Consider the following 20,000-nt stretch of genomic DNA (forward strand, 5'->3'; position numbering starts at 1 on the left):
TTTCAATTCCATACTTCTTCATTCATTTTTTTAGGGTCCGAGCCGGCTAAATTTATACCAAATGTTATCATCATCATCATCTCCTCCTCCTCATCCTCCTACGCCTATTGACTCAAAGGGCGTCGGTTAGTTTTCCCCAGTCGTCTCTATCTTGAGCTTTCAATTCAATAACTCTCAATTCATCATCTCCCACTTCACGTTTCAGAGTCCTCAGCCATGTAGGCCTCGGTCTTTCAACTCTTCTAGTGCCTTGTGGAGAAATGTAAAATGTTATCAGAGGAATGATTTTCAATCAGTGGGGATTTTTTATACATTATTGGGGCATTTAACAAACTATTTTTGTTATAAACTAATAGCAAATACAGTTATTATTATTATTATTATTATTATTATTATTATTATTAGCTAAGCTACAACCGTAGTTGGAAAAGCAAGATGCTATAATCCCAAGGGTTCCAAAAGGGAAAAATAGTCCAGTGAGGAAAGGAAATAAGCAAATAAATAAACTACAAGAGAAGTAATGTACAATCAGAATAAATTACAATAAATTATTTTAATAGTTATTACAAAGAATTATAGAATTGGGTATTAACTCTTTGATATATATTGACTGTGAGGAAATATTAGGAATACGGTGTTTTTTACATGTAGGTATTTGAAGAAAATCCTGCATCTTTAAAACAGCATCTTTTGGAAGGAAATTAAGTTAAACTCTTCCTTTGGATTTTAAAAATTGTCGGTAATTTAAACAGCTGAAGGTATTAAGTATCTCTCTCTCTCTCTCTCTCTCTCTCTCTCTCTCTCTCTCTCTCTCTCTCTCTCATACTGCTTCATGGCTTATTTATAGAATTTCCCGTTTGTTTTTCCATCTAATTAGTTTATCTTTCTCATGTTTAAGGTCATTTGCATGTGCTCTCTCTCTCTCTCTCTCTCTCTCTCTCTCTCTCTCTCTCTCTCTCTCTCTCTCTCTCTCTCGGGTGTTTTTTTGTATATTTTAAAAAAATAAATAACATATTCACCTATTTCACATGAAGCTGACTAGTTCAGCAGTTTACTTCCATAACTAAATAAGTAAATAAAAAAAATCATTGACTCTCTCTCTCTCTCTCTCTCTCTCTCTCTCTCTCTCTCTCTGTAAGTTTAAATGTGTTTTCACTTACTGCCCAACAGTTATGGGGCTTGTAGTTATTTGCAAATCCCAGTGAGGGCTGGGGTGCGATTCGAATACTTATACAATAGGTAGAAAGCATTAAATAACTAAGCTTTTGCCAGGTAACAATGCATCGCTATGATTACGTTACGAGAAATTACGGAAATAAAAATTAAACCACATAAAATGAAAAGTAATGGCTGCCACAGTGCATTTTAGCCCACCCGTTGATATAATGATTTTTTTAGACCAAATATACCTATTGCTATTACTACGCCTAGCTACTAATAGTTCTATGATTCCCCAATCCTGATCCTGCTACTTTCAATGTTAATAAAAGCTAAAGTGGCAGGTTTTAGGTTTCCACACAGACGATCTACATCATTCTGCTCGGGCGACCATAATATTGGTGTTATTTTTTGTAATGATTCACCTAGTGTTATCATTACATAAACTGATTTGGTAGAGACTGTGATAGCTTTCAAGGTAATGTTGCTGCTGTATCAAAAAAAAAAAAAAAAAAAAAAAAAAAAAATGGAGATTTTCCTCCAATATCATCGAGTAATTCTGATTATTCGACCCTGGATATTTATATATTCCTTTTGATTGTGACGGCTTTCAAGGTAATGTTGTTGCTGTTTCAAAAAAAAAAAAAAAAAAAAAAAAAAACTATGGAGATTTTTCCCCCAATATCATCGAGTAATTCTAATTATTTGACCCTGGATATTTATATATTCCTTTTAACTGTCACTTATAGACTTTGAAGTTGCCTATTAATATCTCAATGTGAATTGCTCATCAAAAAATTCATTATATAATTAAAATTTCATTCAGTTTAATCATACTAATATTCATGAAATGGTTGCATCAAATATAAATTGGTAACAAAGATTTAAAATATCATTTGCCATGGAGTTTAAATGTTAAAAAAGCATTGACTGAAGTACCAAATATAGATCTCTGTTGTATCCTCCACCAAAATTAGTAGAATAGGATGTAATGATAACCAGATTATAATGGAAATTATCTCTACTTTAAATTAATTCAGAGTTTGCGAAACGAATTGGATTCCTGTGGTTCAGCCGCCTACTAATAAAACAATAAGTACCTCATTGTAGTAGGAAGAGGTACTAAAAACTTATACCACGTTTCAGAACTATTTTTTCTCGAGATTATAACTATAATATTGACAACGTACCGGCAATCGAGAGTGCAATTTCTTGGATGGCACTGAAAACGTGTTCAGTAGCATGCTATTAGATCCCAATTAGGTCCCTCGAGCCAAATGAACGCGGCCATATTCCAAATGAAAATATTATCAGATGATGCCCTTAATGAGCTCCGTGGTAATTGTTATTCCAGTGCGACGGGTTCAGAACAGGATTGTAAGAGAAAATGAAATACGAAGAAAAATGCCGCTTTTGATAGGAATGACAAAAAAAAGTGTTGCTTTTGAAAGGATTAATGAAGAAAAATGACGCTTTTAAAAGAATTAACGAAGAAAAATGCTACTTCTTAAACGATTAATGAAGAAAATTGCCGCTTTTAAAAGGATTAATGTGCTTCTTCTGAAAGGATTAATGAAGAAAAATGCCACTTTTATAGGATTTATGAAGTTAAACGCTGGTTTCGAAAGAAGTAACGAAGAAAAATGCCACTTTTGAAAAGATTAGTGAATGAAATGCCGATTTTGAAAGGACTAATGAAGAAAAAGGCCGCTTTTGAAGGGATTAACGAAGAAAAATGCCGCTTTTGAAAGGATTAATGAATGAAATGCTGCTTTTGAAAGGATTAATGAAGAAAAATGCCGCTTTTGAGAGGATTAATGAATGAAATGCCGGTTTTGAAAGGACTAATGAAGAAAAATGCCGCTTTTGAAAGGATTAATGAATGAAATACCGCTTTTGAAAGGACTAATGAAGAAAAATGCCGCTTTTGAAAGGATTAATGAATGAAATGCCGGTTTTGAAAGGACTAATGAAGAAAAATGCCGCTTTTGAAAGGATTAATGAATGAAATACCGCTTTTGAAAGGACTAATGAAGAAAAATGCCGCTTTTGAAAGGATTAATGAATGAAATGCCGGTTTTGAAAGGACTAATGAAGAAAAATGCCGCTTTTGAAAGGATTAATGAATGAAATGCCGCTTTTGAAAGGACTAATGAAGAAAAATGCCGCTTTTGAAAGGATTAATGAATGAAATGCCGGTTTTGAAAGGACTAATGAAGAAAAATGCCGCTTTTGAAAGGATTAATGAATGAAATGCCGGTTTTGAAAGGACTAATGAAGAAAAATGCCGCTTTTGAAAGGATTAATGAATGAAATACCGCTTTTGAAAGGACTAATGAAGAAAAATGCCGCTTTTGAAGGGATTAACGATGAAAAATGCCGCATTTGAAAGGACTAATGAAGAAAAATGCCACTTTTGAAGGGATTAACGAAGAAAAATGCTGCTTTTGAAGGGATTACCGAAGAAAAATGCTGCTTTTGAAGGGATTAACGAAGAAAATGCCGCTTTTGGAAGAATTAAGGAATGAAATACCGCTTTTGAAAGGACTAATGAAGAAAAATGCCGCTTTTGAAATGATTAATGAATGATATGCCGATTTTGAAAGGACTAATGAAGAAAAATGCTACTTTTGAAAGGACTAATGAAGAAAAATGCCGCTTTTGAAAGGATTAATGAATGAAATGCCGATTTTGAAAGGACTAATGAAGAAAAATGCCGCTTTTGAAAGGAATAACGAAGAAAAATTCTGCTTTTGTAAGGAATAATGAATGAAATGCCGTTTTTGAAAGGACTAATGAAGAAAAATGCCGCTTTGGAAAGGATTAATGAATGAAATGCCGTTTTTGAAAGGACTAATGAAGAAAAATGCCGTTTTTGAAAGGATTAACGAAGAAAAATGCCGCTTTTGAAAGGACTAATGAAGAAAAATGCCACTTTTGAAGGGATTAACGAAGAAAAATGCCGCTTTTGAAAGGACTAATCAAGAAAAATGCCGCTTTTGAAAGGATTAATGAATGAAATGCCACTTTTGAAAGGACTGATGAAGAAAAATGTCGCTTTTGAAGGGATTACCGAAGAAAAATGCCGCTTTTGAAAGGATTAATGGATGAAATGCCGCTTTTGAAAGGACTAATGAAGAAAAATGCCGCTTTTGAAGGGATTAATGAATGAAAATGCTGCTTTTGAAAGGATTAATGAATTAAATGCCGCTTTTGGAAGGACTAATGAAGGAAAATGCCGCTTTTAAAGGGATTAATGAAGAAAAATGCCGCTTTTAAAAGGATTAATGAATGAAATGCCGCTTTTGAAAGGATTAATGAATGAAATGCCGATTTTGAAAGGACTAATGAAGAAAATGCCGCTTTTGAAAGGATCAATGAATGAAATGGTGATTTTGAAAGGACTAGTGAAGGAAAATGCCGCTTTCGAATGAATTAACGAAGAAAAATGCCGCTTTTGAAAGGATTAACGATGATAAAAGCCGCTTTTGAGAGAATTAACGAAGGAAAATGCCGCCTAGGAAAGGATTAACGAAGAAAAATGCTGCTTCTGAATGGACTAATAACGAGAAATGCCATTTTTGAAATGATTAATGAAGAAAAAATATTCTATGGTAAGCCCTTTCACTCTTTTTTAAAGGCAACGTGTTTGAATTTTGATTCAAATTAATTGATTGAATTTAATTGCTTATATATATATATATATATATATATATATATATATATATATATACATATATATATATATCTATATATATATATATATATATATATATATATATATATATATATATATATATATATTTATATTTATACATATATATATATATATTTATATATACATATATATATATATATATATATATATATATAAATATATATATATATATATATATATATATATATATATGTATATATATATGTATATATAAATATATATATATATATGTATAAATATATATATATATATATATAAATATATATATATATATATATATATATATATATATATATATATATATATATATGTTTATAAATATATATATATATATATATATATATATATATATATATATATATATATATATATATATATATATTTAGTCCGAGTTCACTATCCAGAGCATTACACTTATGACATTTAATTTAACCCAAGTTATTCCTGATAGCGATAATCATCTCACATATAAGTATTCCTATTAAAAGAAAAGGTTTATTTTTTAGCTTCTGATTTTATAATCCCTTTTGAGGATTTAATGATTTAATAAGCTGTAATCAGCTTTACAGATTATCTTTTAAGTAACTTTTTTCCTGCATCAATTTGTTAGTCTGTTGTCGATAACTCAAGTATTTTGTAAACATATCTTTAATCAAATATGACAGATGTCATTGATTGGTAATCTGAAAATACTTTTCCTTGTTGCTCTGTGACACTTCCTTTTACTTTCAGAAATTTTCATAAATATACATATATATATATATATATATATATATATATATATATATATATATATATATATATATATATATATATATATATATATATATGTGTGTGTGTGTATACAAATATACACATATATATATATATGATTATGTTATATATATATATATATATATATATATATATATATATATATATGTATTATATATATATATATATATATATATATATATATATATATATATATATATATATATATATATATATATGTATATATACATAGAGTCCTATATACTACATATCAATAACAAAGATGTCAATTCTTTGAAAATATACTCTACACATAACTTGCCTTCTCGAAGAGGCTCCGAAGACATCCAAGTGATGTAAAAAGAATATAAATAACCACAATAAAAACTCCAGAATATGAGCAATAAAAACGTGACTAGAAGGAAATGCTGAATAATAATATTTGCGTTCGAACAAGGGCATTTTTATACAAGGTGTTTGCTTGCCATAAGAGCCTTGTTGCTTGCGCTGTTTGCCTTCAACCAGAGTCACTTCCTCTCAAAGGATTTTGTTGCGAACAGCGCAGGAGGAATATGCTCGCTCGTTCCTCTCGCAACATATGTAGGTTTTTTTTTTGTTCTGTTGACACACTAGGAGAGAGAGAGAGAGAGAGAGAGAGAGAGAGAGAGAGAGAGAGAGAGAGAGAGAGAGAGAGAGAGAGAGAGCACTGGCTGGGAAATTGAGAATCATGTACCTTTGTGAATCCCTGACGAATACTAGACCTCCTCCCCTACCCTGAAGAACAACCTGCCCCCCCCCAAAAAAAAAATCGTATCTTTGTTGCTCATTTTAGTGTATCATAAGAAAAAAAATCTTTATATTTTCACTGTTAACCAAAAGAATATATATATATATATATATATATATATATATATATATATATATATATATATATATACATATATATATATGTGTATATATATACATATATATATATATATATATATATATATATATATATATATATATATATATATATATATATATATATATACTGTATATAGTTTAATGTATGGGGAGATGTTTTCCTTTAAATAAAATAAGACACAGATATGCTGTATTGTATGCTGTATTGTATTGAAACCATACTCCCACAGAAATTGAAAACTAAGGACATTTAGTAAATCTATAACTATTCAAACTTTCAATAATCGTTTTCACTTAGAAAAGAAACGAGAGAAAAAAAAAACTACAGTTTGGAATATCACCTACGCTGCTTTAGCAAACTACTCCGCGCTTTCTCTGTTCATCTTTTCTCTTTGAGGCTTGAATATTATACAAGTTTGTTACAAGACTTTCTCTTGCCCCTAGGGACGACCTGGTGACTGCAAGGCTTTTAAGAGATTCCTAGAAATATTTGATTGAAAATTTGATAAAGAAAAATAACGATTTTTCTCGAGAGATATAAATGATTATCATTTATACTGAGACAAATGTAATGAATTAGTTGATAGATAATTAGAATAATAGTTTAAGAACAAACGAACTTGACTGGTGAGTTCAAGAATGACTTGTAAGAGATTCCTTGAAATATTCAATCTGAAATTTGATAAAGAAAAATTACGATTTGTCTCGAGAGATATAAATGATTATCATTTATACTGTCACAATTATAATGAATTAGTTGATAGATAATTAGAATAATAGTGTAAGAACAAAGGAACTTGACTAGTGAGTGCAAGAATGACTTTGAGAGATTCCTAAAAATATTTGATTGGATATTTGATAGGGAAAAATTACGATTTGTCTCGAGAGATATAAATGATTACCATTTTAACTGAGAAAAATATAATGAATTAATTGATACCTAATCAGACTAATAGTTTAAGAACAAAGGAACTTAAAAGAAGAGGATAGTGAATGGATCATAAATAATAAAACATAGATTTAGTAATCTTCAAAGCATCGTGAAATGATGTGACATATCGTTGATTAAATCGTACAAAAGGTCAAAGGAGCATAATCAACACAGTAAAGACTTTTCAGGTGTTAATCCATTACTACTACCTTTAATCTCAAGAGTCAATCACTGTAATATTCATAAACTCGACGTCCATCTAATTAACTAGCACTGAAAGTGTTCAGTGGCTACTTTCCTCTTGGTAAGGGTAGAAGCGACTCTTTAGCTATGCTAGGCACCTCATCTAGAAGGACACTCCAAAATCAAACTATTGTTCTCTAGTCTTGGGTAGTGCCATAGCCTCTGTACCATGGTCTTCCACTGTCTTGGATTAGAGTTCTATTGCTTGAGGGTACACTCGGGTACACTATTCAATCTTATTTCTCTTCCTCTTATTTTGTTGAAGTTTTTATAGTTTATATAGGATATATTTATTTTAATGTTTTTACTCTTCTTAAAATATCTTATTTCAATTGTTAATTACTTCTCATGTACTTTATTTATTTCCTTGATGTTTTTCTATGATTTTGTCAATGATTTTACCATGATCTAAGCACCTTCAACTCTCACACGACTACCTGATATGCAAACAAGGATGCAGATAACAAGGAAAAATTTATTCATGGAAAAGTTATCCGGCGGTTGAAGAATAAAACTTCGAACAAAGGCGTTTTACACAAGATCTCTGTGTTCTTTCACGTCTGCATTTCCTGCCTAGATGTGTATCTGATTATTTTCTTTAGCAGAAGAGGAACTCGGTTTGTTTTAGACAGCTTCTGATCGTTCTCGACGTGGAAGTCTTTGAAGAGAAAGAAATCATTCCAACCGGGGAAATTTGCAATTTTAAGACTAACATGTCGGCAACACTTCCTGGTGGAAATATCGTTCAGTGAAGGATGATATTGGGATGAAGTGCCCATCGGGTAATACACGCACATTTACACACACACATACACACACACACACACACACATATATATATATATATATATATATATATATATATATATATATATACATATCCCTTTATGAGCGGGGATATCTGAACGTTGTTTGATATATATATATATATATATATATATATATATATATATATATATGTATGTATATATATATATATATATATATATATATATATATATATACCTTTATGAGCGGGGATACCTGAACGTTGTGTAATATATATATATATATATATATATATATATATATATATATATATATATATATATATATATATATATATCCCTTTCTGAGCGAGGATACCTTAACGTAGCGAAAGGGTTTTTGTATCGTCATGATCAGCAAAGCTGATCTAGTCAGGACACCCATACTATGTTTGTTTGCTGTAGGCAATCAGATTAGTAAAGTATCCCACCATCACCAATCCGCAGTGACCAGCGTGGTGAAGCAATGGCCAAACCCCAGACATGAATAAGGACATGTCTGAGGTCTTTGACCTGCAGTGGACTAGAAACGACTACATTTGTTGTTGTTGTTTTTGTTGTTGATATAATTTAATTTTCCGTCACTTGATAACGATGTTTTTTTAAAGTCAGTAGACAAATGTTAATTGTTGTTGATGTAATTTAATTTTCCGTCAGCTGACAGCGATTTTTTTTTAAAGTCAGTAGACAAATGTTAATTGTTGTTGATGTAATTTAATTTTCCGTCAGCTGACAGCGATTTTTTTTTTCAAGTCAGTAGACAAATGTTAATTGTTGTTGATGTAATTTAATTTTCCGTCAGCTGACAGCGATTTTTTTTTCAAGTCAGTAGACAAATATCAATTATATGTCAGCAAATAATCATAGGTTCCTGATAAACGATTAATTATAATTAACTGCATAGTGATTAATTCAGCCTCGTTAGACAGCGATTCATTTTGTTAATAGACTACGTTTAAATTAGCCTCACCAAATAGCTTTTAATCACGAGTCACTCTATAATGATTAAGCTGTCGTCACTGGGCACAGTTAATTAGACAGCGATCAATAATTGCTTGACACTGGGCAGCAATTAACTTTGACACTGGACAGCAATTAACTTTCCTTCACTAGTCTTGGGATAGACTTCCTCTTTTTGAGGGTACACTCGGGCACATTATCTTATTTCTCTTCCGCTTATTTTTTTTTTTTTATTTTTACAGTTTATATATGTAAGATTTATCTTGATGTTGGTACTATTCTTGGATTATTTATTTTCATTGTTAATTACTTCTCTTGCAGTTTCCTTATTTCGTTTCCTCACTGGGCCATTTTACCGGTTGGAGCTCCTGGGCTTATAGCATCCGGCTTTTCCAGCTAGGGTTGTAGCTTAGTAAATAATAATAATAATAATAATAATAATAATAATAATAATAATAATAATAATTATTATTATTATTATTATTATTATTATTATTATAATAATAATAATAATAATTATAATAATAATAATAATAATAATAATAATAATAATAATAATAATAATAATAATAATAATGATAATAATGAGAGCTGGTTGCCATAAGAAAGGAATTTAGAAATTACTGGGCTATTATTCCCTGTTAAATCCCTTGGGCTTATAGAACTTTGCTTTTCCAACTAAAGTTGTAGCTTACATAATAATAATAATAATAATAATAATAATAATAATAATAATAATAATAATAATAATAATAATAATAATAATAATAACTGATTGCCATAATAAAAGTCTAAATTTGCTTCTAGTAAATATAAATCAGCAAGATTTTTGGGCAAAAGGTGTCCTGAGAATTGCCATAATAAAAGGGTTTAAAAACCACATTGGAGACCTGTGGACTGAGACCAATTGAACAGGAATCTAATATTTAAAAAGTGTTCTTTCCGTCAGCCTCCCATTCTGGACTTTGTCAAGGATTTTGGCATTCTTTTAGATACCAGCTTTTGTCTTACCACCAACCATTGTTTCTTCCTCGTCCATCGCAACCCTCCAGTTCTGGAAATGGATGTAACTTTTTGCTTTTTGTTCTTTACTTTAACATTTTGCATTTCACTATTTACTTTAACTTTTTGCTTTTTACTCTCTGCTCTTTACTTTAACTTTTTGCTTTTTACTCTTTACTCTTTGCTTTAACTTTTTACTTTTTACTCTTTACTCTTTACTTTAACTTTTTGCATTTTACTCTTTGCTCTTTACTTTAACTTTTAGCTTTTTACTCTTTGCTCTTTACTTTAACTTTTTGCTTTTTACTCTTTACTTTAACTCTGCTTTTTAATCTTTACTTTAACATTTAGCTTTTTACTTTTTGTCCAGAATTATTAACAGTTTGTATTTATAAGAAGCCAATTTTGACTTTTATTATGGCAATCAGTTCATTATTATTATTATTATTATTATTATTATTATTATTATTATTAGCCAAGCTACAACCCTAGCTGGAAAAGCATGATGGTATAAGCCCAAGGGCGCCAACAGGGAAAAATAGCTCAGTGAGGAAAGGAAAAAACAAGACATAAATAAACTGCCTAACATTCATAAATATATGAATAAATGAAAAACATATATAGGGAAAAATAGCTCAGTGAGGAAAGGTAACAAGGACATGAATAAACTGCCTCAAATTCATAAATTCATAAATATATGAATAAATGAAAAACAGATATAATCGTTATACACTTCAATCGCCTTCTAAAAGTATCATGATAAAGAGGTTTCTTCAACAAATCTAAAAGGAAACCTGACCATTATAAACGGGTGTTTTTAAACGGGAAACTCCTATCATAGAGGCACGATGTTTCCTTGGAAACTATAAAGGGGATATCTTCACTTGGAGCTAAGAGAACTCATTGAGGCTACGAATAAAACCTTTATATCAGTAGAATCAGTAGAACTTCAAAAGTTCAAAGTTGGAGCAAATGCTTTTTTGTTGACCAGGCGGACATGAGTCTTTTTATAGTTTATATATGACATATTTGTTTTTTATGTTGTTAATAGTTTATATATGACATGTCTGTTTTTACGTTGTTACTTTTTTTAGAATGATTTATTGTTAATTTGTTCTCTTCATTTATTTATTTCCTTATTTCCTTTCCTCACTGGGCTATTTTTCCCTGTTGGAGCCCCTGGGCTTATAGCATCTTGCTTTTCCAACTAGGGTTGTAGCTTGGATAGTAATAATAATAATAATAATAATGATATTCAACAGAGCTTCCGCAGCATTCTTCCCGGAGAAATAACCAACGTATGATAAACTAAACAATTACGATGACTCTCAAATACTTGGTGTAAGTCTACCAATTACAATATTCCAGCAACCTGGCAAATATCAAAAGCCATGTCTTCCTCATCGCCTAAATCAGTGGTTCCCAACCTGGGGGAAATTTCCCCCTGGGGGGAATTTGAAGCTTCCAGGGGCGAAATAATTATACTACCTACTAACTAAAACAAGCGGAAAATGTCCACATAGTACGTGCGGCAATTGGTTGTTAGCCATTCAATTGTGATATGATCATATCATTTCTCACTGACATGATATTCAAGGGAAGAATTGGAATATCATGCCCATTTCTGAGGCAGGCGAGTGTATATGAGGGCTGGGCGGGGCATGAAGGGGGAAATCTGGATGGTTGAACTGGGTGCAGCGGGGAAATGACAGGAAAAGAGTTGGGAGCCACTGGCCTAAATATTCTAACGTATCAAGAACACTTTGAATCTCTTTCACCATTCTCTGCTGTTTTTCACTATCATCAAGTAAATACATCCATTGTAAAAAGACAAGTCACTCCAAATTTATTCCATGACCTTTTTCTATCAATAAAATCATATTTTCTTTAGTACTTATCTCTTTATTAGACCATAAAAGACCCTTAGTATTTACCTCTTTATTAAACCAATAAAGCCCTTTTGTACTTATCTCTTTATTAGACCATGAAAGTCCTTCAGTATTTATCCCTTTATTAAACCATAAAAGCCCTTTAGTACTTATCTCTTTATTAAACCATAAAAGCCCTTTAGTACGTATCTCTTTATTAAACCAGAAAAGCCCTTTAGTACTTATTTGTTTATTAAACCATGAAAGACATTTAGTAAGTATCTCTTTATTATACCATAAAAGATCTTTCGTACGTATCCCTTTATTAAACCATAAAAGCCCTTTAGTACTTATCTCTTTATTAAACCATAAAAGCCCTTTAGTACTTATCTCTTTATTAAACCATAAAAACCCTTTAGTACTTATTTGTTTATTAAACCATAAAAGACCTTTAGTATGTATCTCATTATCAAACCATAAAGTCCCTTCATTACTACCTCTTTATTAAACCATAAAAGTCCTTTAGTACTTATCTCTCTATTAAACCATAAAAGCCCTTTAGTACTTATCTTTTTATTAAACCATAAAAGCCCTTTATTACTTATCTCTTTATTAAACCATAAAAACCCTTTAGTACTTATTTGTTTATTAAACCATAAAAGACCTTTAGTATGTATCTCTTTATTAAACCATAAAGTCCCTTCATTACTACCTTTTATTAAACCATAAAAGCCCTTTAGTACTTATTTGTTTATTAAACCATAAAAGCCCTTTAGTACTTATCTCTTTATTAAACCATAAAAGACCTTTAGTATGTATCTCTTTATTAAACCATAAAGTCCCTTCATTACTACCTTTTATTAAACCATAAAAGCCCTTTAGTACTTATTTGTTTATTAAACCATAAAAGCCCTTTAGTACTTATCTCTTTATTAAACCATAAAAGACCTTTCGTACGTATCTCTTCATTAAACCAGAAAAGCCCTTTATTATTTATCTCTTTATTAAACCATGAAAGCCCTTTAGTACTTGTATCTCTATTAAACCATAAAAGCCCTTTGTTACTTATCTCTTTATTAAACCATAGAAGCCCTTTAGTATTTATCTCTTTATTAAACCATAAAAGACCTTTGGTACTTATCTCTTTATCAAACCATAAAAGACCTTCCGTACGTATCTCTTTATTAAACCATAAAAGCCCTTCAGTACTTATTTGTTTATTAAACGATAAAAGACCTAGTATTTGTCTCTTTATTAAACCATAAAAGACCTTTGGTACTTATCTCTTTATTAGACCATAAAAGCCGTTTGAAACTTATGAGAGACATACTGTATCATTTTTTACCTGAGCTTGATGTAAAGGATTGGATAAATAAAACAGAAAGATGGGCATGATACTAAGTAAATAACATCAATCCCGTCATTTTTGGAATCAATCATTTAATCTATAAATTTTGAAGTATTTAAACAGTTTACCATTTGTGGGGATGTCTTATCGTGGTGAGAGGGTTTGTGTATCGCCACAATCAGCAAAACTGTACTAGTCAGAGCCACCCATACTAGGTTGGTTTGCTGTGAGGAATCAGACTAAAGTCTCCAACATCAACAATCCACAGTGGCCAGCATGGTAAGAATGTCCAAACCCCAGACATGACTTAGGACATGTTTAAAGGCCACTCATGAGTGACAGAGGCAAGGGACAGTGACATTGCCCTAGCGATCAGGACAATGCCTTAGAGACTGACCATATATACATATGATCAGAGCCCAAGCCCCCATCTCCACCCAAGCTAGGACCAAGGAGGGTCAAGCAATGGCTGCTGATGACTCAGCAAGTAGACCTAAAGGCTGCCCCAAACACTTGTTTTTTAGCTCACAAGGATAGTGAGGTTGCAGACACTAAAGTATCGAGCTTGAGCGAGATTTGAACCATAGTTCCGGTGGTCACAAGGTAAGGCCGTTTCCATTAGGCCACTACAACCTTAAGGCATTTGTTATGCAGTTGACTATAAACAGATGTATTTCTTGTTATTGTTGTTGCTGTTGTTGTTGTTGGTGTTGGTGTTATACGGTGTGGGGAATTATTCGTCCTTCTCGCAATACATGAGTCACACAGCAATGAAAGAAGAGTGGATATTCAAAAGGAAAATCAATGTTAAATGTAGAACGAGGGGTCCAAAGATGCATAAGATGAATCGTAATGTTGACACATGAACGACGGGTCTTTCTTTGTCAGAGGTGTTTACTTCCTTTAAGAATCTTCTTGCTTTCAATCTTCTTTACCACCGTTATCCCTACCGTAAGGGGTAGGTTGCCTGATTTACCCTCTCAAATGCCTTCTGTCAAAGGCACCCTCTGCTTGCTTCCAATGGGTTATTTAAATCTGACTTCCTTCCTCAAAGGTGTCTGATGTCAACAATGAAGAAATATATCCAGTTTTTTATTCAACTTTCGTGAACAGGAGGTTTAGGAAGCATAGAATTTAGGCTCTTTGCAAATATTTTTCGAAGATGACGAAGTCTAAAAGTTTGTAATTCATTTTTTTACAAAGTGCCTTCTGTGGATATCTCTCTCTCTCTCTCTTTTTTTTTTTTTTTTTTTTTTTGTCGAAACGAGGAATTTTTCAACCTTCATTTTTTAGTTTTCCCATAAGCTTTAACTCACTATGGGATCAATATCCTTAACAATGACCACTACCTCCACAACCCCCTCCCCCAACCCACAGACCCCACCCTATCAACCTATCACAGAATGTTCTTTATCCATATCCGGGTTCATTTCCTAACAATGTCCAGGTCTACCATTGATAAGTTTTTTTTTTTTTTTTTATTTCAAGGCAAAACCTTCTGCATAAGTTAAGATAAATTGAATTACGTCAATGAATGGAACCTTGATTTCATTGCGCTCAAAAAAGGAAAGTTCCACACCTCTGGATAATACGTAAAGTTTACACAAAAGCTAAACCATAATAAAGTTTTATAAGAGTTTAGGGTAAAATTCTGCTTTAGGAAATAACTTTGCAAAATTTTCCATGGAAGAGGTTGAACAATGATAGTGATTAGCATTTTATGAACATTTTGGTTTTGCGTTAAAAAGGGAGTTCAAATTAATTGAGAAACTCAGCAAATGCTTAGAACGTAGTTTAAAAATTATTCTGAATCTGAGGAAATCAGGAAGTAAATGAGTTGAAGAAAATACTAGTACGTTTTGCTCTTAGCTAAATTCAAGTATTAGAAGTATCTAGTTTTGTAAAAAGAATATATTCTTAGACTGAACAAACGTATTGGACAAATGAGTATAAAAATATCCTGAAATGTAATACTAGTGCTTTTCTTCAGTAACTCCAAATACTGTTCATTGAGACGAATTATATCATCTTGATGGTTAAATTCTGTTGCATAACCGTTAGTATAAAATTTGCTTCCAAAATTCTTCAAATTAGATATTCGCTTTCTACTGAATGAAAAATATTGCAGTTCAAAAGGTAAACATCAAAGTCTACCAACTCTTGAAAATTATATATCCATCCTAAAATAGTCTTACCAAACACGTAAGGTTACGAACATTCAAATTGGTATACGAGCATCGTATTGGTCTGCTAACAAAAATTTCCCTCTGTATGTGCATTTTCTGTGTACAAGTACTTCAAGTGGTGCCCATGAGCCATATACGCAGTGTTCAAAGTGTGTTCAGTCTAACAACTCTTGAAAATTATATATCCATCCTAAAATAGCCTCATCAAACACGTAAGATTATGATAATTCAAATCGGTATACGAGCAACGTATTGGTCTGCTAACAAAAATTTCCCTCTGTATGTGCATTTTCTGTGTACAAGTACTTCAAGCGGTGCCCATATGCCACATATGCAGTGTTCAAAGTGTTTTCAGTCTAAGAACTCTTGAAAATTATATATCCATCCTAAAATAGTCTCACCAAACACGTAAGATAATGATCATTCAAATCGGTATACGAGCAACGTATTGGTGCGCTAGCAAAAATTTCCCTCGGTATGTGCATTTTCTGTGTACAAGTATTTCAAGTGGTGCCCATATGTCACATACGCAGTGTTCACGGTATATTCAAGAGGTTTTACCCCATTTTCATGCCATTTTAAGGAAAAGGCTAAAGCAATTGTTTCTAGATAGGTTCCTTGTCAAAATCGAACATGTTGAAAAAAGACGACCTAATGTCCAAACAGCGTAAAGTAAGTGACTCGGTTAGTGATAGTGGATGACGTTCAAGTGAGATTCTCCCTCCAAGCAGTAAAACCACTAATCCTCCTATTCTCTCATATTCCACACACCAGCCTTTAAATATCCTTAAAGGTAAAGTCTCTAAATTTCTTTTTTAATTGTGAATTATTAATTTCTATTAATTTCTGATGTAAGGGGTTATAATTTCTTCTTAAAAACGTTACAGATCTTTAAAAATGTATGTATTTATGAATGTGTGGAACGCATCGTATGAATTCCATTTATTTCTTATGAGAAACTTTTATTTTGCCTATGAGCATTTTGGGTTGCGAGCTTGCTCCGGGAACGGATTCATCTCATATCCTGAGGTACCACTGTATATATATATATATGTATATATATATATATATATATATATGTATGTATATATATATATATACATTATATATATATATATATATATATATATATATATATATATATATATATATATATATATACATATACATTATATATATATATATATATATATATATATATATATATATATATATACATATACATTATATATATATATATATATATATATATATTCATATGTATATATATATATATATATATATAGTGAAATAAAAAGCTTAGTATCCAATTACCAATACAACTGTACCTTCAACCATGAACAGTAATTGAAAGGAAAAAGTATATCCTTTTGAGCCAACCCTTTGCATCGTTTTCTTCATGATTTCATAAAATGAAATTGGGGAAAAATAGATCCAGTACGATTTTGCTTTTATATCCAAGGACGAAATATCAGGGGATAGAATTTTCCTTGCGTAACTGTTGACAAGTTTTATCGTATCCACCCAACTTTTACCTCGTCGTATATCTTCCCGTTTTGTCGTGACTCCGAAATGGAGATTGGGGTTTTTGATAAATAGAATTTGCTGTTGATAGGAATCTTTTGTTCTGATTTCTGTCATAACGATGCATGGTAAGTTTCAAATAAGCAATGAGGTTTGTCTCGTGTATTCATGAGTACTTCATTGTTCATTTTGATTGGCAATAAAAGGCAAACGTAAATAATAGAAACGAATATATCGCTAAAAATTTCACAAGAGAATTATAAAAACATATTTTCATATATTTTCATATATCTCGGGCACACTATTCTATCTCGTTTTTCGTCCATTTGTTTTGTTAAAGTTTTCATAGTTTATATAGGAAATATTAATTTAAATGTCATTGGTTTTAAAATAAATTATTTTTCCTTGTTTTCTTTCCTCAGTGGGCAATTTTCACTGTTGGGGCCCCTGGGCTTATAGCATCTAGCTTTTCCAACTAGGGTTGTAGCTTAGCAAGTAATAATAATAATAATAATAATAATAATAATAATAATAATAATAATAATAATATAAAATTAATTTCATCATGTATGAATTACGTCCTTGACTGGTGAACGCATGACTGGGGTTCGAGTCCTGCTCAAACTCGTTAGTTTCTTTTGGTCGCTACAACCTCACCATCCTTGTGATTTAAGGATGAGGGGTTTGGGGAGCCTATAGGTTTATCTGCTGAGTCATCAGCAGCCATTGCCTGGCCCTCCTTGGTCGTAGCTTGGATGAAGATGGGGCTTTGACACTGATCATATGTATATATGGTCACTCTCTTGAGCATTATCCTGCTTGATAGGGCAATGTCACTCTCCTTTGCCTCTGCCATTCATGAGAGGCCTTTAAACCTATAAATGTGTTTGACAGTAAGCAGAGCAATGAGAAGCTCTATTTTGCTCACTCCTATTTTTCGGAAGCTAAAGCAACTATAGTCCATTTCTTTTAGCGATGCAGATTTGCACCGACTCGCAGCGGTGCCCTTTTAGCTCTGAAAATTTTCCTGATCGCTGATTGGTTAGAATTATCTCGTCCAACCAATCAGCGATCACGAAACTTTTCCGAGCTAAAAGGGCACCGCTGCTAGTCGGTGCAAATATGCATCGCTAAAAGAAATGGACTATAGTTTATTTTATCAGTCCTGTGAAATTAAAACTCTTTTTACTGGCCCTTGATGTTTATGGAGGTATAGACTCAAATGGTTGATGTTATGCAAGGCTCGTTGCATCCTGTATTCTTTGGTTAAGAATAAATGGTAGCAAATAATACATTTGATTTCAATAACAAACATCATCTTGTCCTTACTTCAACGTAACATATTTTTTTTACTGAAAAAGAAATGATGCTATCTCCTTTTTGGTTGATTTCATGCAAGGCTAATTGCATCCTGTATATTTTGGTTAGGTATAAATTATAGCTAATAATACATTTGTTTCAATAATCATATCATCTTGTCCTTACTTCAACCTAACATATTTTTTACTGAAAAGAAAAAAAAAATATGCTGTCTCCTTTTTGGTTGATTTCACGCAAGGCTCATTGCATCCTGTATTTTTTTGGTTAAGAATAAATTATAGCAAATAATACATTTAAACGCAGGAACCATATCATCTTGTCCTTACTTCAACGTAACTTATTTTTTCTCGCAAAATTATTCGCTCTCCTTTTTTGGGTTACTCTATACTCGGCTGAATCCCTCGTCAGGCTGGGAGGAGCGGAGAGAAAAATGGTCCACTTTTGTTCCTTTGTTTGATATCGGGTAACCCCCTAAATTGGGGGAAGTACCTCGGTAAATAGATAGATAGATATCCATGGTTGAGCTACTTTACCTAGACCCTGACTATATCCGATGGGGTGGGGTGGGGTGGGGGGGTGGGGTGTTGGGGGGTGGGGGGGGGGGGGCGGCTTAAGCACCCCCCCACCCCCACCCCCCAATTCAAATGGTATAAGCGACAATAAACAGCTGCTGTCCGTTATTGAAAGTTAACTCTATATACGCAGCTTAAAATGTAATTCGGCCAAAACCATGCCAGCTTTGATTACATGGGCTGACATTTGTATTGGATTTTCAGCAGATTTCATTACAGCGCTGCGCCAGATGGAGTTGATTAGCGTCGCGCGAAATTAAAACAAGCGAGTAACGAATCCGGTTACTAGCAATGACATATACGGATATGGGAACGCCACATCTGTTCTGTAGGGGGTGGGGAGAAAGGATGGCTTCATCATTCTGAGCTTTTGAATACCCTGATTGGTTAAAGAATTGGGTCCTGCACCCAGATTGGTTAAAAAATTAGGTCATGCACCCAGATTAATTAAATAATTGGGTCGTGCACTCGTGTCTTGGACCCAGATTGGTTAAGGAATTAGGTCATGCACCCAGATTGGTTAAAAAAATAGGTCGTGCACCCAGATTAATTAAAGAATTGGGTCCTGCACCCAGATTGGTTAAAAAATTAGGTCGTGCACCCAGATTAATTAAAGAATTGGGTCCTGCACCCAGTTTGGTTATAGAATCGCATCTTGCACCCAGATTGGTTAAAGAATTGGGTCGTGCACTCATGTCTTTGACG

At 32.3% G+C, this 20,000-nt stretch overlaps 1 protein-coding gene across 1 annotated transcript in view; it reads left to right on the plus strand.

The window, feature by feature from the left end:
• The first annotated feature begins 11,798 nt into the window (after positions 1-11,798).
• LOC137641285 (uncharacterized) overlaps positions 11,799-20,000 on the plus strand; it is a 9,535-nt gene continuing 1,333 nt past the window's right edge. The window contains exon 1 of the mRNA XM_068373714.1: positions 11,799-11,818. Within this exon, the coding sequence (XP_068229815.1) occupies positions 11,799-11,818 (20 nt within the window). The remainder of the gene's footprint in view (positions 11,819-20,000) is intronic.

The sequence above is a fragment of the Palaemon carinicauda genome, chromosome 5, assembly GCF_036898095.1.
Source record: "Palaemon carinicauda isolate YSFRI2023 chromosome 5, ASM3689809v2, whole genome shotgun sequence".
NCBI lineage: Eukaryota > Metazoa > Arthropoda > Malacostraca > Decapoda > Palaemonidae > Palaemon > Palaemon carinicauda.